Source organism: Malania oleifera, chromosome 9, assembly GCF_029873635.1.
Source record: "Malania oleifera isolate guangnan ecotype guangnan chromosome 9, ASM2987363v1, whole genome shotgun sequence".
NCBI lineage: Eukaryota > Viridiplantae > Streptophyta > Magnoliopsida > Santalales > Ximeniaceae > Malania > Malania oleifera.
Window position 1 is genome coordinate 36,967,995 of NC_080425.1, and position 22,225 is coordinate 36,990,219.

At 37.3% G+C, this 22,225-nt stretch overlaps 1 protein-coding gene across 2 annotated transcripts in view; it reads left to right on the top strand.

The window, feature by feature from the left end:
• Nucleotides 1-22,225, top strand: part of LOC131164254 (BRASSINOSTEROID INSENSITIVE 1-associated receptor kinase 1-like) — an 83,087-nt gene that overhangs the window by 31,665 nt on the left and 29,197 nt on the right. For both annotated transcript variants that reach the window (XM_058121303.1, XM_058121304.1), the window contains 3 exons: nt 16,700-16,771; nt 16,903-16,974; nt 17,063-17,142. In XM_058121303.1, the coding sequence (XP_057977286.1) occupies nt 16,700-16,771; nt 16,903-16,974; nt 17,063-17,142 (224 nt within the window). The remainder of the gene's footprint in view (nt 1-16,699; nt 16,772-16,902; nt 16,975-17,062; nt 17,143-22,225) is intronic.

Here is a 22,225-nt window from a genome sequence, read left to right on the forward strand (position 1 = left end):
TATCATTGGTTCATCTGCTACATGTTATTGATCCTTATATATTCAGTTTGGGTCTATATGCAAGATGGCTATTTATCTTCATCTGCATTTAAAGTGGGGTCATTTGTGAGAAGGAGAGCTGTTAGCCTGTGTGTGTTCTTCCCAATTTTACCTAGAACGCGTGACATTTTGGTTCAAGGAATGGGGGGAATAGGATCATGGTATGGCACATGCTCTAAAATTTGGACTGTTAGGTGTTTACGATATAAATATATTGGTGCTGTATCTCTCTTGTTGGTTTCCTTATTCTTTGATCGATTTTGGCGTGGAATTTCTCCATTGGCGTTAAATTCCCTGTGTCAAAGGGTACTTATTGCTGCATTTCACAGCTGGCTGCCATCAACGTTATATTAGGGAATCCAACTTTGCTTGAAAAGGCTGAAATTGACCCCAAGTGTTTAGATTGTGATGCCCAAATGAATCTTCTACTCGTGATCTATGTTTTGAATTAGATTCGTGCGAAGGATTTCTAGGGATTTCAATTGAAGCATTCTTTATTTGTCATGATCAGATTTTGTTTAGCTTCTTCCTTGGTGTGGCTTATTGGTCTAGGGTTGGCTTTGTGCAGGTTATGCTCGACTCCACTTAGGATTAATTCGTGTATATCTTTCTAACACTTATTTGCTTCTTCTAATATATTGTTGCCTTGTTGTGAGGAGTTTTAGATCTATAACAACAAAGGAGTTTTCTTGAGTTTTTTGAGTAATATTAAAGGAAGAACTTTGTAGGGTGTGATTGTTGCAAGTCCTTGGGAGTTGCGGGGTTTGCATTGTTTGAACTAAACCAGTGTTTGGGAGTTGTTTGAACTGATAGTTTTACAATTTTAAGGCTTTAGTGATTTGGTTTTTGATGAAACATGAGGTGAGGGATGAGGCTACAATAGATCTGGTTGTTGCCTTTGTGTGGCTCCCCAGACAAGTCCTTTATCTCTCTCTGCCCCTAATCATAAGCTATCTTTACCATTGTTGCTGGTCTTGCCTTCGCGGATTTTTGGTACTTAGGTTATTCAATTATTAGTTTCATAATATTTTTGGAATATTATTGCCTTGGTCGCCAGTGAGATCTTCTCCCTCTCTTGATCTGTTTGTAATTTGTTCTTTCCTTGCTGGTTGGTAAGAGTACGTTTTGTGCTTTTGATTTGTAGGCTTAACATATGCATTTGATTTCACATTTTTTTAATCTCAAGACGAAAATTATTTAGAACTCTTGGATTCTGATTTTTTTTAAATTACGATTGCACGAGTTCTCAATTTTAGTTTAGCTTTGATTCACCCGTCAAACTTGCATGCTTTAGATTTATGGTCATTGAGGATGTTTGTGTGGTTTCGAGGTTTGGATCTAGGGCATGCTTTAGACAATTGTGAATTGGATGCAGGGTGGGATATTAGTAGTCTAATTAGCTTAAATTAGTTTCGAATGAGTTGAGATTACTGAGGTAGGTTGTGTGGGATTATAGTTTTTCTTTGTTGTTTTTGGGAAAATAGTTTGCACCTTCAAATATATATATATATATATATATATATATATATTTTTTTTTTTGGTTTTTTCAATAATGAAATGGTAGATATTTGAACTCCACCCGTGTAACAAAAATTGCCCTAAATCTTTTTGCACAGTTGGTCCCAAACCTGGGCAAAAGAGTATGGTTGCATTAGGTTGCTGATAGTGAACATAAAACTTGTCAGATCTTTATGACATGAATCCTTAACAAAATATTCACTGGGGCATTCCCTACAAGCAATGTATTGCACTTATACCACTTGGGTGCAGTGATAAATGGACAACGGTGGACTAGATTGGGTCATTCTAAGAAGTTGGCACAGGAAACTAGGATTTGATTAGTAACTTGGAATATAGGAATACTTATGGGAAAAAAGCATGAAGATAGTGGATACAATGATCAGAAGGAATAGACTTGATGCCTTATGCAATGTGGAATGACTTGATGATGAACCCTAGGTCTAGGTACTTTTCCTCCCAGCCTCCGGTCGTTGAACACTTCCGTCTCATCAATGTTCAACGATAGCTTTAGCCTCTTCATAGGCTCAAAGCCTTCTCTCTAGAGGAGGGCCAACAACTAGGAATCGAAGACTATTCTCAGGAGATGGGTCAAACACTAGAACCGATGCCTTCGTAAGAGCCTTTGTTCCACCATTGCAACTCTCATGATTTTCTCTTTTACGACAACGACCCATACACCATTGCGACTCTTCTTCTTTGTTGCAGATCAGCTGTAGTCAATCTCCTTTTCTGTTTGCATCTTCTTCCCTCTCGCAAGAATAACTACTCCACCATTGCGACTCATTTTCATCGCCCCATATCAAATCTATCATCTCACATCATAGTCATTCTTTGGCCAACTTTTCAAAGAAGATTTATTTGCACTTTTAGCATAATTAAAGCTCTCCCTTTCGAAGCAGTCCTCTTTTGTAGGAAGCAAGATTTGCAAACCCAAATGTCCCGGCTTTTGGTAACCTGTTCTAGCTAGGGGTGGCAAAACGGGTCAAAACCCGACGGGTGACCCGTGACCCGCCCGTTTAAATCGGGTTTTGGTTTAATACAAGTTGATCCGTTTATAAACGGGTCAACTCGAAACCGACCCGTTTATTAAATGGGTTAGACATGTTCGGGTTCGGGTCGGGTCACTCGGCGGGGGGGCATGCGAACAACTGTGTCCAATGGGAAGACGACAACTCACCTACAGAGTGTCTGACCAAAAGCAAAACATTGCATGTTTTGTTTGCCTTCTCCTGCCTCCTTCAAAGATATTCCGAACCCTTTCCCCACGTCCACATTCCCATATACAACATCACTTTCCGGCATTTTCCTTTTCCTGTGGATCTTTAGGATTGGACTAAAGATGTGTAATAGTAAGTCCAATCAAGTAACCTTTGGATCAACCTGTCATCCAGGGATCGAACTTGTAGAGATCAACCTTGACTATGATGGCGACGGGGAGAGGAGCGGAGGAGGCCTTCTTCTTGAGGTAGTGAGACGAGGTCGACGAGCTCTTCTTCGGTGGGGTGGAACTGAAATCTTGGTGGGAGTTGTAGCTGCTGTGACCCCGTCGATGAATTATTGAACTTCTTCTTCCTCGACCTCTCTCTCCATCTCTTTACCTCTCTTTGTATATACAAACACAAGCGTGCCATGCTCTCTCTCTTCGACAATGGCTTCCCTCGCCGGCGAATTCTCCATCTCGTCTCTTCTCTGCTGGATTGGAACTAGCAGGGGCCTTGAAGTCTGGAGATGGGTGGAAGATTTGCGACGAAAAAAACGTGAGTTTTCTATGTGGATCTTCCCAAAAATGAAGGAGTATTTTTTTTTAAATGTGTTATAAAATTTTTAAAAATAAATAAATGATAATTTTTAAATGGGCGACCCGTTTATGACTCGTTTATTAAACGGGTGGGTTAGGGTTTTATAGTAGTGACCCGTTATTAAATGGGTCGACCCAAACCCAAACCTGTTTAAGCCCGACCCTTTTATAATCCACCCGAACCCGGCCAGTGAACCAGTTTTGCCACCCTTAGTTCTAGCGCTTTCTTTTGCTTATTTGAACTCCTTAGAGTTAGAGGGTTGAGGAAGAAGGTATAAAGTAAATCCATCTCAATAGATGGAAAACTATTCTTTTTTGAATGGATTCTTGCGTAGGGAGCCCTTTGAACTTTGGAAAAGGTAGGAAGGAAGACATCTCGCTATATTTTGCTAAATAATGAGGTCCTCTGGTTCCAGGAACAAATGTCGGAGTTTTAGGGGTAGAATACTAAATTCTCGTGGATTAAGCAGATGAAATTCTCGGGAGGCTTGTTGATCGTCAGATTTACGTCAAACAAATTTGAGAGAATGATAGTAGTTGAGAAACTACTATACTTAGGGGGTAGATATTGTTGAGAATTTTAGAGGGCATGGAAGCTTTAGGTTTGTGGAGTTTTTTGCAAATCGTTGAATGGGGATGAAGAATGCTTGAAGGAACCACAGAAAATTTTTGGGCATGGCGTGTAGAAAGTGCGATTCAACCGATATAGAATAGAGAAATGGAATGGCTATGACACTTTAAGGGATTACCCAACGAGCTCAGTTATGCAGAGGCTATAAAGAATGGAGCTAAGAATGATCGAATAAGGAATTACACCTGCAAATCCTGCCGAACAATTGGGAAAGGTAAGACTTTGATTTTGGAAAAGGAAAAAATTAGGGAGAAAGGTGAAAGCTCTTTGACCAAAATAATTGGTTTGATTAGAAGGCCAAAAATTGTAAAAGTGGATAAACAACTTTAAGTTGTTGTGGGCCAAGAGGTATTGTATTGAAGTCTGTTTGCCCGGCATGCCCAAAAAATTCTAAGTAGGTTGGATTAGTGGGCCTAGGGTGGGTGGAGAAGGAAAAATCTAGTTCAAGTAAGAATCCAAGAGGTAAACATGATTCTAGCTTGCTGAAGGCACAAGTGATCGACAAGTTAGAACGTTGTAGTCATTTGCCAATCATGGGGGATTCTCAGATAGCATCGCAAGAAAGAGCAAAACGTGTTGTTGACTTCTCACTTCAGGGAGAGAGGATAGCAGCAAATCATGTAAATCTTTAGATATCGAAGAAGTGGTTAAAAAGAATGAGATCCTTCAAAAAGTTGTGGAAAATACCGCACACCTTTGTGAGGCCAAACATAGGTGTATTTGCAGGACTTTGATATTGGATTGGAAGACTGGTTAGAGGATAATAATGGTTTGCTTTTGGAACATATTCGGGAATTTGAGGACATGTGCATGGGCTTTTCTCAGTTGAAAACTTTGGATAAATTAGAGATTCCTGGATTCTAGGAAAGGAGTAGCGAAATCATGAGGCAAAAGGCTACCCCTCAGGAAACATAGAATAATATTATCTATTTTGTTCAGTCGAAAAGTTACAGTAAATAAAAGAAGGGGGAAGAGTTGGCTAAGGGTGTCAAGTTGATAATGATATCATAGCAGTCGGACAGAGATTGCCCTCAACTGCCTTTTGAAAATGCTTTTGCAGGCATAAAACTCATTCATTACAACTTTGATCATTTGAAAGTCTTAAACATTGAGGGTAATGTGCCTTTTAATACTCCTATCTAGAATTAGCAAAGGTATTCTATCTATTCCTACCCAACCCATTGTTTCCTTGGAAAATTTATGCCTGAAGGAGGACTTTAATAGGAGGAAGGGTTGTGGGTTTAGTTGTGAGTGTGGTGATAGAGACAATATAGACCCACTTAAGCTCCTTGGGGATCTAGAGTTGGAGCTTTTAGATCATGCTAGAAACTCAGTGAAGGTGAGCCTTAGCCCTAGAAAAAGGGCAGCCCGGTGCACATAGATCCCGTGTATGCGGAGTTCGGGGAAGGGGCGGGCCACAATGGGTCTATAGTACGCAGCCTTACCTTGTATATTTGCAAAAGCTAAAAAGAAAGTCTAGAAAGAGCTAAAAGATATGGTTTCTTCTATTATTTACGAGAGTGATAAATGGGGTTGGCAAGTGGGGTGAGCGAGTTAAATTATAAAGCTTGTTAGTTTGAATGTAAGGGGAGGAGTTTGATCAAGGAAGTCCTAGAAAAATACTCTCTAGATATTGTCCTTATTCAGGAGGCTAAATTGGAAGAGGTTGAATTGGGGGGGGGGGGGGGGGGACAAAGTAGGGAGTGGGAGTTCTTACACTCGTGCGGTGCTTTTGGTGGAATCCTAGTTATATGGGATTCTCAAAATATTTCCAAGTTGGACACTTTATCCCCTTTTTCTCCCTTTTGTGTTATTTGAAGTGTGAGGAATGGTGGGTTTCCTCTATGTATGGGCGTACTAGACCAACTCTTGGGAGTTCTTTTTGGGTGGAGTTGTATAATGTTTTTGGCTTCTGCTCCCCTAGGTGGATCCTAGGAGGTGATTTTATTCCCTTGGGGAATGCTCCATTTACTTGGTCTGTAGGGGGGCTAGAGCAGTGGCTAACAAACTTGATAGGTTTTTGTTTTACAGCAAGTGGGAGGATGAATTTCCAAACCTTTCTCATTGTGTTCTTCCTAGGACTACATCTGAGCATTTTCCAATCTTGTTGGAATCTAGTAAGGTGTCTTGGGGACCTACACCTTTTAGACTTGAAAATATGTGGTTGGATCATGCTACTTTCAAGACTTTGGTTAGGGGCTTTTGGGGAGAGGGTTTAGAAAGGGGTTGGGGTGGTTTCTGTTTCATGAGAAAGTTGAAACGCTTGAAGGAGAAGTTGAAAGTTTGGAATAAGGAAGAAAATCTAACATCTTGAGCAAGTTAACTTCATTGGATAGGAAGGAGCAGGATTGTAATCTTACAGATAGTGAGGAGGTTAAGAGAGTTTCCCTAAAAAATGAGTTAGAAGAGGTGATATTTCAGGAAATGAGGAGTTGTAGACAAAAGACCAAATTCAAATGGGTTAAGGATGGTGACTACAACTCTTCCTTCTTTCATAGACTAGCTAATGGGAAAAGAAGTAAGAATTTGATTAAGGAGTTAGATGTGGGGGATGGGATAGTTTCTAATAAACAAGGTCATATTGCTTTTGTTATCACCAATTTCTTTCAAAACTTATATTTGGAGGAGCATCATTGTAGGCCTATGATAAAGGGGTTAGATTGGAACCATATATTTGTTGATCAGATGTGTTGGTTAGAGAGACCTTTTGATGAGGAGAAGTTAGGAGGGTGGTTTTTGGGATGGATAGAAGCAAGGCTCTAGGTCCGGATGGTTTTAGCACTGCTTTCTTTCAAGATTGTTGGGATATAATAAAGGTGGTTTTGTTGAAAGTTTGTAGCGAGTTCTTTGATAGCGGAGTCCTTAGTAGGAGTATTAATTCCTCCTTTATAGCCTTGGTTTTGAAGAAATCTAATTTTATTAAAGTGGAAGATTTTAGACTCAATAGTCTAGTGTGTATACGATTATTACTATAGTCTTAGCTAATAGATTGAGTATGCTGCTTGATGATACCATCTCTAGTGCTCAAAGTAGGGGTGAGCATAATTTGGGGAAAACCGAATTAACCGACCGAAATTGGTCGGTTCGGTTCGGTTAAAAAAACCGGTTTGGTTGGTTTGGTTATACATTCCAATATTTCAGGGAATCGAGTTTCGGTTCGGTGAATAGAAAACATAAATTCGGTTAACCGATTAACCGAATTAATAATTAATTAAATTTTAAATTTAAATTAGTAAATGAAAATCCTGTTATCTTCTATATTTCCATTCCCTCTCACTCTCCGTCTCACTCTTAGTGCTCTCAGAAACTCAAAAGTCAGAAGGCCCTCCCTCATTGCCTCTCTCTTGCTTACCCGAGCTCAATCCACCACAGTTCGCACCACCATCTTCACGCGATGCTTTCGCCTGCGACCATCACCATCGTCGTCGCTGGCCATCGTCACCAGCACACAAGCTCCCTCTCATTCTCATTTTTATTCTCTCACAGTCTCGCGCACAAAGCAGTTCACCGAGAACCACCCCGGCTCGGCGGCTCCTCCTCACTGGCATCAAGCTCGCCCGAGCCCAATCGTCTCCCTAACCAACCACCTTTCCTCCACATCAATCTCCACTTCTCAATTCTCCAGTTCTCCCTCTTCGCGAATCGCCTTTTCCTGGCTTTGCCTGAGCCCCTCTTCCAGTCTTCCCAATTCGTGACCCGTCCCGATCCCGAATCCCTCTTCGATCGGCTCTTCCCTCGCGTGGGCATGGCGATGGATCTACACTCAGTGACTCAGGACTTCAAGGCTTCAACCTTCCCCCACCTTCCCTTGTTTCAGACGGATACACATACACATACACCAGTCCAGTACACCTTTCCCCCTTCCTAGTTCCCTCTTTTCACGGTTAAAATCGGTTAACTGAATTACCCGAAAAATAAATTCAGTCGGGTTCGGTTCGGTGAGGCCAAACGGTTCGGTCGGTTTGGTTAACAGTATTCTTTAACCGAAATCTTTGGTTAATTCGGTTAATTAACCGAATTTGGTTGAACCGACCATTTGCTCACCCCTAGCTCAAAGTGCGTTCATTGGGGGGAGGCGGATTTTGGATGCTAATTTAGTTGCCAATGAGGTGGTGGAGCCGTGGAGGATATTCGTAGGAATAAGATGAGAGGGTTTGTCTTTAAACTAGAATTTGAGAAAGCCTATGGTAGAGTGAATTGGAGTTTTTTGGATAATGTTTTTACGAGTAAAGGTTTTGGTGTTCGTTGGCATCGTTGGATCAGGGGTTGGTGAGCCTAAATCTTGGTTTGGTGCTTCGAGGGGTTTTAGAGAAGGAGACTTTTTTTGCCTTTTTTTTCTTTATTCTTATAGCAAATGTTTTGAGCAAGATGGTGGATAGGGTAGTGGAAAGGGGTTTGGTTAGAGGTCTAGAAGTGGGGAGAGAGGGGGTGGTGGTTTTGCATCTCTAGTTCACTGATGACACCATTTTCTTTGTAGATGGTCACAGTCTCTCTTTTAGGTGTATTTTGGGTATTCTTCATATTTTCGAGAGGGTGTCTGGGATCAAAATCAATATGGGGAAGAGTGGTTTAGCGACTATGAATGTGCCAGTCGAGCGTGTTAAGGAGCGGGCTAATGAAGTGGGTTGTGGTATTTTGGATTGGCCTTTGACATACTTAGGTGTCCCTTTGGTGGGTAACCTTACAGCTACAAATTTTTGGAACCCGGTAGTGGGAAGGGTGACGAAGAGATTGGATGGTTGGAAGGGAGTCCTCTTTTCTCTTGGGGGTGGCATTACTTTTATTCAAGCTTGTCTTGCTAGCGTCTTGTTATATTTCCTCTTTGTCTTCAAGATTCCGTTGGGGATTGCTAGCAATCTCGAGTGGATCTTGAGAGAGTTTTTGTGATATGGAGGGGGAAGCCATAGGGACCATTTAGTGAGTTGGAATGAGGTTCGTAGAGCTAAAAAGGAGGGGGCAAGTTGGTGTCTAAAAACACCGCTCTTCTAGTTAAATGGCTATGGTATTTCCCTCTAGAAGAATTGTCCCACTTGCATAAAGTAATAAGTAGTAAGTTTGGGTTTGATGAAAACGGGTGGGATATCAATGCTAATTTAAGATGCCCCTTAGGGAGTTTGTGGAGATCAATTTCTTAGATTTATCCTTCTTTCACCACTCAAACTAAACTTGAGGTAGGGAAGGGTTCTCATATTCATTTTGGAAAAGACCCTTGGCTAGGATATGCACCATTTTCTACTTCTTTCCCTTGCCTATTTCATTTTAGTTCTCAACAAAATAAAGCCATTTCTTTCTTTGTTGGCAAATTGAGTAGTCCTTTGGTTTTTCAGAATCTTCATTTTAGGAGAGCTTTGAATGATAGGGAGTTGGTGGAATTGTCATATTTGTGATCTTCATTGAGCGAGAGTAATCTATCTTTGAGGAGGGACTTTTGTTCTTGGTCTTTAGACTAGTTGTGTGTTTTCTTGCAAATATTTTTTTTTAAATTTTTTTATTTGTTCCAACTCTTCTTTCTTGCCATACTCCACTATTTGGAAGGCTAAGGTTTCACTTGGTTGGTTGTGCTTAATAAGATAAATACCAATAACTTGTTGCAAATTTGGAGACCTATTAAGGCTCTCTCTCCTGATGTATGTGTGCTTTGTTGCAAGAACATTAAGACAACTTCTCACCTTCTTTTGCAATGTGGATTTGCTTGGAATATTTGGAATATGATTTTTGGCATTATGGGAGACAGTTGGGTTTATCCTCCCTCAATGGAAGACCTTTTGCACATGTCCTAGCCCCCAAGTTTTGGTAGAAGAAGGGACGGGGCAAATTTATGGAAGTGTGACTTTTCTCAGTGTTATGGGGCTTATGGATGGAACGTAATACTCAGATATTTTCTAGGAAAAAATTAAATCAAATGTTGGTTTGGGAAAAAATAAAATATTTGGTCTCTTTGTGGTGCGTCGGGTTTGGATTTTTTAAAGAGGCAAATTTTTAGGAGCTGCAAAGAGATTGGAGGAACATGTTGATTGGATGATTTATTCTTGGGCATATTCTTTATTTTTTTCTTTTTTTGTTTTTGTTTAGTCTTGGAGAGTCTTAGTTTGTCTCGAAGATTTCTCATTCTTGCTCTTTTAAATTCTCTTTCTATTAATGATATCTTCTTTTGTAATAAAAAAAAAATCGTAAGGAAAGTTAACTTAATTTGCCTTCAAGAGATGAAATGTGTAAAGGGAGAAAGCTAGAAAAACTGAAAGAAGATAGTATTTAAACTTTGGTACACTGGAAAAGAGAAACATAAAAACATGGTGGGAATCATTGTAGATAAAGACCTAAAAGACAATGTAATAGATGTTAAAGGAATCAGGTAGAGGATCATAAAAATCAAGACAATTCTAGGCCTAGAGATAGTAAATGTCACTGGTGCATAGCTCCCCAACTAGGCCTAGCAAAAGACCTTAAAATACAATTTTGGGAAAATAAAGATAGTATTATACAAAGGATATGAGAGTCTAAAAAAGACATCTATAGTTGGTGATCTGAATGAACTCATTGGGAAGGACAATATAGGATATGAGAGGATACATGGAGGCCATGGTTATGGACACAAAAATGAGGTTACTGATACGATTTTAGATTTTTCCATGTCCTATGTTTTGGTTATTTTGAATACTTGCATTAAAAAAATAGAAGAACATTTAAAACTTTCAAGAGTGGGCAAAAAGCCAAATAGATTTATGGGGGATCGTTTGTGATGTAAGGTTTGTAAAGTTATCCTAGGTGAAAGTTTGACTATACAACATAGAGTCCTAATATTAGATATATATATATATATACTAAAAAATGGAAGAGAAAAAGCAACAAAAATCAATGCAAGAAGACTAGATGGCGGAGCTTGAAAGGGGAAAATATAGTAAAAATTCAAAATCAAAATATCAAAGAGTGATTGGACAATAGGGGATAAGGTAGGTGCGAACATTATGTGGAATAGAATGGCTAACTCCATCAAACAAGATAGTAAAAGAGATTTTGGGTGAATCCTGAGGAAGATACTTGGGCAGTAAAACAAGTTTGTGGTGATATCATGGCCTTAAATTTCCACGAAATTATTGAAATTTCTGATTTCTGTAACCCACGAAATCGAAATGGGAGTCAATTTTTGTCTTGCATAATTTCCGTCAAAATCTCGAAATTTTAGTGAATCTTGTAGAAATTTTGACTATTCAATAAAATTTTCTTGGAATTCAAATGAGAGATTTAGGAGTGAAGTGAAATTTCTCTCCTAATTTATTTTATTGAAACAAAAGATTATTACAAGTTCTTTTGAAATTATATGAACAAATAAACCTACAACAACATTTTATTTAACCATTCATGTCTAGATTATCATTATTTGTATAATAAATAATATTTAAATGATTTAGTAATTTCATTTGTATTAACTAAATATGTTTAATGTACATTATCTTGCATATGTTTGATACACATACTATATTACAATTTTCCACCTTATACACAAAATATATGTATATAATTTATAATATATTAGTCCTAAAACTTATATTGTTATGTTTGTTAATCATTTCTAAAGTTTCACAAATAATTCCATGCTTTACTACTAATTCCTGTTATTTTTTCAAATCAAAATCGAAAATTTTGTTGAAATTTCCGTACTTTTGGGGCTTCGAAATTTGAGTCGAAATCGAAATTTAAGACCTCGGGTGGTATCGAGATGTCCAGAAAGCTGTAAGGACAAAAAGAAATTGGTATAAAACATGGCAAAGTTGTAGAAATATAGAAAACCTTGAAAATATGAAGAGGCAAGAAAAAAATGCAAAAAGGGCCATTAGTGAAGCTAAACGTAGAGTTTATGATGCTATATATACTAGACTAGATACAAAGAAGGTGAAAGCGACATTTATAAACTTGCTAGAGCTAGTGAAAGAAAATGCAAAGACTTAGGTAATGTAAAATGTATAAAGGACTAGAATGATAATGTCTTAATCAAAGAAGAAGACATAAAAGAGAGGTGGTGGAAATACTTTAACAAGTTTGATGAAAACTTAGAAGTGACAAATGAGGAAAAGACTAAAAATGTGAGATTTATTTGCAAAATTAGGAGATTTATTTGCAAAATTAGTGTCCTTGAAGTTAAGATGGATTTCAAAAAATGAAAAGTGGGAAAGTTGTAGGATTGGATATCATACCAATTGAGGTTTGGAAATGTTTAGGGTATGAAGGAAGTATATGATTTACTAATCTGATCAACCTATTATAAAAACCAAGAAAATGTCGGAGGAATGGAGGAAAAGCATGTTACTACCTTTACACAATTGTAATAAGTATTGTGCATGATTAAGATTATTATTCATATGATGAAACTGTGGAAAAGGATAATTGAACAAAGAATAAGAGTAGAAACTAGGGTTTCAGAGAATCAATTTGAATTTATGCTTGGTAGATCAACGGCAGAGCTATTTATCTTTTAAGAAAATTAATGGAGAAGTTAGGGAAAAGAAGAAGGACTTGCATATGGTTTTTATTGACCTAGAGAATGCCTATGATAGAGTATCTACGGAAGTTCTTTGGTGTGTTTTAAAAAAGAAGGGAGTATGCAATAGATATATTGAGGTCATTAAGGATATGTATGATAGAGTAATGACTAGCGTTAGGACTATACGAGGGGGGTTTAGATAATTTCTAATCATAGTTAGTGTACATCAAGGTTCTACTTTGAGATATTTTCTTTTTGCTTTAGTGAGTGATGAACTCACTACGAATATCCAAAATGAGATCCTTTGGTGTATGTTGTTTACAGATGATAATGTCTTGATTGAGGAAAGTAGGAGTGGAGGGAAGTGGAATCTAAGTTAAGAGTATTGAAGAACTGCTTTAAGAGTCTAAAGGTTTTAGGATAAGTAGGAATAAGATAGAATATATGAAATATAATATCATTAACGTAAATTGGAGTATTGGAGATAAGAATAAACTTGATGATCAAGAAATTAATAGAATTAGTAGACTTGGATATCTTGGTTCTATTATGCAAGAAAAAGGAGAAATTGAAGAGGATGTAATAAATAGAGTTAAAGTAGGATGGGTAAAATGGAAGAGTGTGTTGGGCATGTTATGTGGTTGTAGAATACTCTTAAAATTAAAAGGAAAGTTGACTGCTATAAAGCCAGCTATGCTCTGTGGATTAGAATGTTAGACAACCAAGAAACATGTACAAAATAAAAAAGTTGCCGAAATGTGAATATTAAGGTGGATGAATAGCGCAACATTAAAAGATAAATTAAGGAACAAACATATGTGCAATAAACTAGGCATAACACTGGTCAAAGACAAGACAAGGGAGGGGTGACTTAGGTGGTTTGGGTATTTGAAATGCATGCTAAGTCGAGCATCTGTGAGGAGGAGTGAATTAATAATTTGTTCTGGTATTAAAAGGGGTAGGATAGGCCTAAAACCTGGAATGAGGTAGTGAGGAAGGATTTAATAGATCTTAAGCTAGTGGAGGAAAATGAGCAATTGGGTGTATTGGCGGAAAATGATTCTTGTAGCTGATCCCACCTAGAGGGACTTGAGGCTTGTTGTTGTACAATTCTCCAGTTTTGAGTGATAAAATACATATTACGTGAAAAATATTCAATTGAAAGGAGGCTTAGGAAGCAGCAAATGCAAGTGTTTGTGTAATATCTTTGTTTATACTCAAATATTTAAGTAGACTTCCTTCAGTGCTGTCCTGAGAGGCCCTTTGATGAAGTAGAAATTTACCAAGCTCTCGAGGGTTGTAATGGGGATGAAGCACCTGGCCCTAATGCTTTCTTCTTAGCCTTCTATCAAGAAAATTGGGGGGGGGGGGGGGGGGCCTTCTCAAGCAAGACATCCTCAGCATTTTTTAGGAGTTTTTCAGAACAAGAAAATTTGTGAGTTGCATTAATGCCACTTTTGTTACCCTGAGTCCAAAGTAAGCTAGGGCTTTACAATATCAAGGATTTTTTTGCCAATCAGGCTTGTGGGAAGCATCTACAAGATCATGGCTGGGCCCTTTTTGTGTGAGGCTCAAAAAGCCATCCTAGCCTATTGGACAGCTCCAAAACGCTTTTTTGGCGCACAGGCAGATTGTGGATGCAGCCCTTATTGCAAACAAAGTAGTGGATGCCTAATGTAATGATAGAAAAAAGAGGGGTGGTGTGAAAATCAACATGGAGAAAGCTTTTGATAATTTTAATTGGATCTTTCTTATTTATATTTTCAGGAGAATGGGCTTGGGGGAGCTGTGGTGCAGATGGATCACAGAATGCATTAATGCCCCAAGTTTCTCTGTGCTCATCAATGGCTGCTCATGTCTTCTTTGGCTTCTCTGGAGGTTTGAGGCAGGGTGATCCCCTATCCCCCTTTATTGCTTATCTTGGTTTTGGAAGTTTTAAGCGTCATGTTGAAGAAAGCTATCAAAGGAGGGCTTTTCAAAGGTCTCAGCATAGGTAGGAACGGGAGATTTATGGAAGTTTTGCATTGTCTCTTTGCAGATGACGACATCATTTTCTGTGAAGAAGAACCTCACCAAATCCTGAACCTTCAACGCATTTGGTTGGATTTGAGGCAGGCTTGGGCGTGAAGATGAATCTGAGAAAAGTAAAATTATTCTGGTTGGGGACAACATTGTGGGGCCTCTCCTTGGTGGACTTCTGGGATGCAAGCTAGGGACCTTCCCAGTTAAGCATATCAATCTCCCTCTGGTAGCCAAATTCAAATATAAAAGACTTTGGAATGAAAATTCGAGAAGAGGTTGGCAGGTTGGAAAAGGAATGTCTTGTCAAAAGGTGAGAGATTCACACTCATCAGGAGCACCTTGACTAACTTCCTGGTCTATTATATGTTCCATTTTACTTGTTTCTGTTGCCAAAAGGCTTGAAAGTATTCGAAGGAGATTCATTTAGGGGAGCTCAGGGAAAGATTTACATACCACCTTGTCAAGGTAGTTAAACAACCTGTTTGTTTGGGAGGTTTGGGGCTGAAATCCCTGCCTACTTTGAAAAAAGCCCTTCTAGAGAAATGCCTATGGAGATATACATGAAGGGGAAAAAAATCACCTTTGGCGGGGAGTCATTGCTTCAAAATATTGGCTTCAGCACAATGACTGGATCACTTATGCTGGAAGAAGATCCTATGGAGTTGGGAGTTTGGAAATACAACAAGAAAGGTTGAGACAATATTTTCCCCTTCATAGTCAGGAATGTGGCCAATTTGTTCTTTTGGCATGATATTTGCTGTCGCTAAATGCCCCTAAGTGCTAAATTTCTTTTCATTTTCAGTTTGGCTCGCAATAAGGAAGCCCTCATCAGTCAGCATCTTCAGATTTCACATCAAAGGACTTTTTGGAACATTCCCTTGATTAGAAGCCTTGCTGATTGGGAAATCGATCACCTTTCTGTCTTTTACAGCAGTTTGTACAAGTTCTGTTATCTGAACATTACAAATGATCCAAAATGGATCTTGAATAGTAATGACAGATTCACGGTCAGATCCTTTTACAGGAAAATCTCCCCACCAGGAAAAAACGGCAATAACCCTTGGAAATACTTCTGGAACAGCAGCCCTGACAAAAGCCTGCTTTTGTTACTTGGGATGCAATGCATGGGAGTATTTCAAGCCTTGTTAACTTGCGGAAAAGGAAGATGCTCTTCGTTGCAGGTGTTTTTTTTTTTTTTTTAATGTATGGATAAAGTTGAATCCATTGACCACATCCTCCTGCACCGCCCCTGGACCAGGAACTTTTGGTGCGTGGCCTTTCCTTGACCAGGCAGTATTGGGCCATTGCCAATTCTGTGAGAGAGGAGTTATGGGCTGAGAAAGGTATCTGAACCACTGAAGAGAAGAGGAAAGTTTTGACCCTTATCACCCTTGCCATCTCTTGGTGTGTTGGAAAGAAAGAGATAGGAGAGCCTTCAAAGATTGGCTACACCCAGTGGTTTGCCACTCTTATGAGCTGGCACAGTGGACTGTTTTTGAATGATCCTTTTCTAAATCTTTAGTTTTGTGACACCTTTGCAGTGTGGATGATCCTTATATGAGTATTGTGCTTGGGTCACGTTCCCCTTGAAGCCCTTTTAATAATATTTTATTACTGATAACATAAAATTGCCCTAGATTATGCAGAATGGCTGGAAAATATTTCATCTAGCTGACCCCATCAAGTGGGACTTGAAGCTTGGTTTGTTGTTTAGTTGTTTGTTTGGGAGGGGTGGTGGGCATGGTCATCCTAGCTTTCTATAGGGGTTCACATACTTGACCCTTGAAAAGGACAAAAAAAATACAGTTAAGTTGCACTTGCCTTCTAAATTGATAATTTATGAAAAAAACTCCATTGCTTGCTTTCTTTGATGAAATTGTCTCCCATGTGGCACCTTGCACATCTTTCTATTTACAAACAATATTATGAGAATAAATGTTGGATAAGTAATCCATTGCATTTATTCCTTCACTTCAAACCACATAGACTTCTTTGTACAATCCTTGTCAGTTGGTCTATGCATCTGTTTTGGTCAATCGAAGATATAAGTATCTAGATAAAATGTGAATTGTGCGATGTAGAGTTCATATTAGCTATGTTCTTTTTCTTAATTGATGATTGACCATTCTGATTCTTTTTCTGATTGGAGCCAACTTGATTATTAGGAATATAACGACATTTATTCTTTGCACTGTCTCTGCAAGGATAGGCGACTCAACAACAACAGCTTGACGGGAAATATTCCTATGTCGTTAACTACTGTTGGATCACTGCAAGTTCTGTGAGTGCAAGCCAATTTTTTTCATTAAAAAATTACTTATTTGTAACAGAAAACCTCCATTTTGTTTTTAATCACCTGGCAGAATAGTATTGCAGAAATATGACATTGCCATGTTGCAATGTGAATTGCAGGGATCTATCAAATAACGGTCTGACAGGAACTATTCCAGTCAATGGCTCCTTTTCTTTGTTCACTCCCATCAGGTTCTTGCAATTATTTATGGCTTTTCATTCGAGAAGTCTTGGAAGACTGTTAAAATGCAATGCTAATGGCTGTGTTCACATTTTTCAGTTTTTCTAATAATACTGGTCTTAAACCTGCATCTACTCCACCTCCGCCTATTACTCCTTCACCACAAGCGCGTTCTTCAGGTTTGTGACTTGTTATTGGCGAAGTTGTTGCTTTATTTAGTTTCCCCAAAATATCTAATCAGTGAAGACGTGATGTATGTGAATTATGAAATGTGGTCGACTGTGAATCCATCTTGATTAGATAGGGTAGGGTCTAGAAAGTAGATGATATCCAATTTATCTTTTAACTTGACAAATTTTAGACCTGTGGTTGGGAACTTTGCTTTTGTGATGAAAAATTTACAAACTTTAGATACTTGTAATTCAGAAAAGAAGATAGAAATCCGTAAATAGAAACTAGTACAAAGGAAGGCCAAGATGTTCTAATATAAATCCAAGAGAGTTAGGAAATCCACCAGGCTTATTTACTTTGGGCTTTACCCATAATCTGTATGTGAACACCCTTGAAACTTGTATCATACAAGTGACCAGTCTCTCTTTTTGCAAAAGCAGCAGCAGCAACCACAACAACAAACCAAACCTAAGTCCCACTAGATGGGGTTGGCTACATGAATCTTTTTCTGCTAATATATGTGTTCATGGACAATTTCCTTCAGCAAATTCGGGGCTATTAAATACTTACTCACTATCTCATTCCAAGTTATTTTAGGTCTACGGTCTATCCTTGCCCCTTTTATTGCCCCTTACTCACTGACACACTATATGGCCTATGTTGCAAGTGCCAAAACCATTTGAATCGTCCCTTCCTTAACTTTCTGCAAGAGCTACGGCTAAACTCATTTTTTAATTTATCTTTTGACGTTATACCACTCATCCATCTTAGCATCTCATCTTGGTAACTTTTACTTTTTGAATATGGTGTTTCTTAGTTGCCCAACATTTTGATCCATATAGCATAGCTAGTCTTATAGCCGTTCTATAAAACTTCCCTTTTAATTTTAAGGGTATTCTATGATCACACAACATACTCGAATCACTTCTCCATTTTACCCAACTTACTTTTAACCAAGATCTTAAATTTCAATTTCGACTCAAATTTCGAAGCTCCAAAACTACAAAAATTTCGACGGAAATTTCAATTTCAATTTCGATTTGAAAAAATAACAAAAACTAGTAGTAAAGCATGAAATTCTTTGTGAAACTTAAGAAATGGTTAACAAACATAATAATATAAGTTTTAAGACTACTATATTACAAATTAAATATATCTATGTTTTGTATGAGGTGGAAAAGTTGTAAAATAGTAAGTCTATCGAACATGTTTGTAAGATAATGTACATTAAACATATTCAGTTAATGCAAATGAAATTCATAAATCATTTTAATATCATTTATTATACTAATATTGATAATTTAGACATGAATGGTAAAATAAAATATTACTAAGTTTATTTTTTCATATAATTTCAAAAGCACTTGTGATAACCTTTTGTTCAATAAAATAAATAAAGAATTTCAACGAAATTTCATTACATAGTTAAAATTTCGACAAATTTCTCTAAAATTTCGAGGTATCGATAAATTTCGGATGATTCGTTGAGATTTCGACGGAAATTATGTAAGATGAAAATCGACTGCCATTTTGATTTCGAGGGTGACGAAAATCGGAAATTTCGACAATTTCGTGGAAATTTAAGACCATGCTTTTAACTCTATGCATTACATCTTTTTCAATTTCTCCTTCAGTTTGCATAATAGATCCAAGTTATCGAAATCTACTAGTGTTATTGATTTTTTCATTATCAAGTTAGACTTTGTCTTTGTCTCCAATGTTCCTCGTACTATTACTGAAATTACTTTTCATATATTCTGTATTATTTCTTCTTATCCTGGAGTCTCTTTTTTCTAAAACTTCTCTCCATAATCCTAACTTAGATTCTACTCAACCCCTAGTTTCGTCAATCAAGAAAATATCATCTACAAACAACATACACCCTGAAACCTTATTTTGGATACTCCTAGTTAGTTCATCCATCACTAAAGCAAAAAAAATAAGGACTCAAAGTAGATCCTTGAAATACACCTATTGTGGTTGGAAATTCTCTAGTCTCTCCACCTATAGTCCTAACACTAGTCATTACTCCATCTTACATAACTACATATCCTTAATTACATCTGTATACCTACTACATGCATCCTTTTTATCTAAAACCCATCATAGAACTTCCCTAGGTACCCTATCATATGTTTTTTGTAAGTCAATAAATACCATATGCAAGTCCCTCTTCTTTTCCCTAAGCTTTTCTATTAATCTTCTTAAAAGATATATAGCTTCTATAGTAGATCTTCCAGACATAAAACCAAATTGATTTTCTGAGACCTTTGTTTCTAATCTTAATCTTTGTTCGACTACCCTTTCCCACAATTTCATTGTATAGCTCACAAGTTTAACTCCACGATAGTTATTACGATTTTGAATATCTCCTTTATTTTTAAATATAAGTATTAAAGTTCTTTTCCTCCATTCGTCTGGCATTTTCTTAGTTTTTATAATTGTTTAACCATATAATTCCATCATTACCTAGACATTTCCAAACTTCAATTGGGATGTTATTCGGTCATATAGTTTTTCCATTTTTTGTATTTTTTAGTGCAAACTTAACTTTGCCTACTCTAATTTTGTGAATAAATCTCATATTTTTACTCATTTTCTCATTTGTCAATTCTAAGTTTATGCCTTCTACTTGGTTTTCATTAAATAGCTTACTAAAGAAACTTCACCATCTTTCTTTTATGTCATCTTACTTAACTAAGGCAATATCATTTTCACTTTTTATACATTTTATTTTATCTAAATTCTTACTCTTTCTTTTTTTAGCTCTAGCAAGTTTAAATATGTCTCTTTCCCCCTATTTTGTATCTAATCTAACATACAAATTATTAAATGATCTATGTTAGGCTTCACTATGACCTTTTTTTTTTTGTATCTTATATTTTTCAAAATTTTATATGTTTCTACATTTTTTTCATGTTTTATACCAAATTCTTTTTGTATTTATAGCTTTTTGGACATTTTATCCCACCACCAACTTTCTTTGCTATTTCCTCTTATTTCACCTAAAATCTCTTTTGCTATCTTTTTGATGGAGCTAGCTATCCTACTCCAAAGTGTGTTTGTGTCTTCACCATCCTTTATGGTCCAATCACCATCTTTGACCATTTTATCTTTAAATTTTATTATATTTTCTCCTTTTAGGTTCCACCACCTTGCACTGATTTATTTTATCCTCTCTTCCATTTTTTAATACACATGTTTAACACTAAAAGACTCTATGTTATGTGGTTAAGCTTTGACTTGGGGTAACTTTAGATTTCTTACATGATAAACGATCTAACCTCCTAGTTAAGAAAAAAAATCTATTTGACTTTTATTTTGTCCACTTTTGAAGGTTATTAAGTGTTCTTCAATCTTCTTAAAGCAAGTATTCATTGTACTAAAATCATGACATGATGAAGTACCCATTTTCAAGCCCTTCTACCTGAATTACATCCAGGAATAGCAAGTACTCAAGTTATTTAGTGCATCTTTCTTTTACTCACAGTGAATTTAAAAATTTTAAAGTGAGGTGTGCAACAAAAAGCTCAACTTGTAACTTAGCCTGGTTCAATTTGTTTTGTTTTTTTTCTCTCCCAAATTATGAAGTATTCATACGTATTATGACCATAATATGTCAGTAAACAATAGTCACTATTCCTGTGGAATCCCCTTAGCTAGCTAGTATCACATAAAAAATTTTTAAGTAGCACATTCAACATAGTATCAAAACATTCCAATCAAGCACCATTCTAGCTTGGCCTAAACCTACAGAAAGTGGTAACACCCTCGGCTGGTTAAGGGCTTTTTGCCCAAGGGAGCCACAATCCCTACTTGCAAATAAAATATCACAACATTTTGGAGTACAAATGTCATGCATTTCTTATCTGTTAAGATTTAAAATTTCAACTTTCCACACTAATAATCTGTATTTGGTTACAATGCATAACTGAATTCTGTGCTTTAGAATCAGAAAATCAAAGACCAAATGCGAATTACACAACTGAGTCCTAAGTCTAGCCTGCTCCATGTCGCAATGATTATTTCACACAGCAGATCAATTCAGTATAATAGACAGCCATTTTAATTGTAAAAAAAAAAATCCATTATTGTAACTGCCATAACAGCATTTACTCTAAGCTCATTAACTAGTTTATTATTTGTATGCTTTTAACAAAACTAGTTACTGCACATGCATTGCACATGAAACAATTGTTGTTTGTATGCTAATATTCGGCTGTGGAATAATATAGATGTTTGATAAATGGAAAGAAAATGATTAAGAATTTAAGGGTATAGCACAGTGTAATAAACACAAATATTCAATTTATTTATTTATTAATTTATTGATTTTATAGTATTTGTGCACTTCCGCATGTCTAAGGATAACTGTGCTGGTTTGTGATATTCCCAAATGTATTTCTTTTATTATGGCAACTAACATCTGATTACTATATAAAAGATCACCACAAGCTTCAAAGGACAATGTTTTATTGAGTACATAGTCAATAATTAAGACATTATACTGGACTTTGATGCGACCCGCATTGAACCTCTTTTCGAGCCTTTTTCTCCCTGCTCGCCGGACATCTCAAGCTTTCTTGACGACGGTCTTGGCTAAGCTCGAAACCTCTTCTCTGTCTAAGCATCATATTCTCTGTAGTGGAATCGAATATCTTCTCTGAATTCTCTCTTGAAGGATCGAAGTATTAGGGTCTTTACACAACTTACAAGATTGCAGCCTTCAAACCCTAGCCATTGCCGGACATCGCAGAGGTGCAGCATCCGTTGCCTGACTTCGCTCCGTTGAAGGCTTTTATCCTCTTTAAGCCTTTGAAGGATGTGTCTCTTTCTCTCATGTAACAACTTGCTCACCCTCATGTGAACACGAACATGGCTGTGTTAGCAGGAGGTGATGTTAAAGCGTTGTGTGCAGATCGAAGGAAAATCCTTTGATCTGAGATTGGATGAGGAGGGGGAGACTCTTTTACTGCGTGCCCAAGAATAATGTTTCTCGAAATAGGTGCATTAAATTCACGAAGGAGGCAGTTTCCTGGCTCACTGATGGTATGCATACTTTCTTTCAGTTGGAAAGGGGTCCCAGAATCG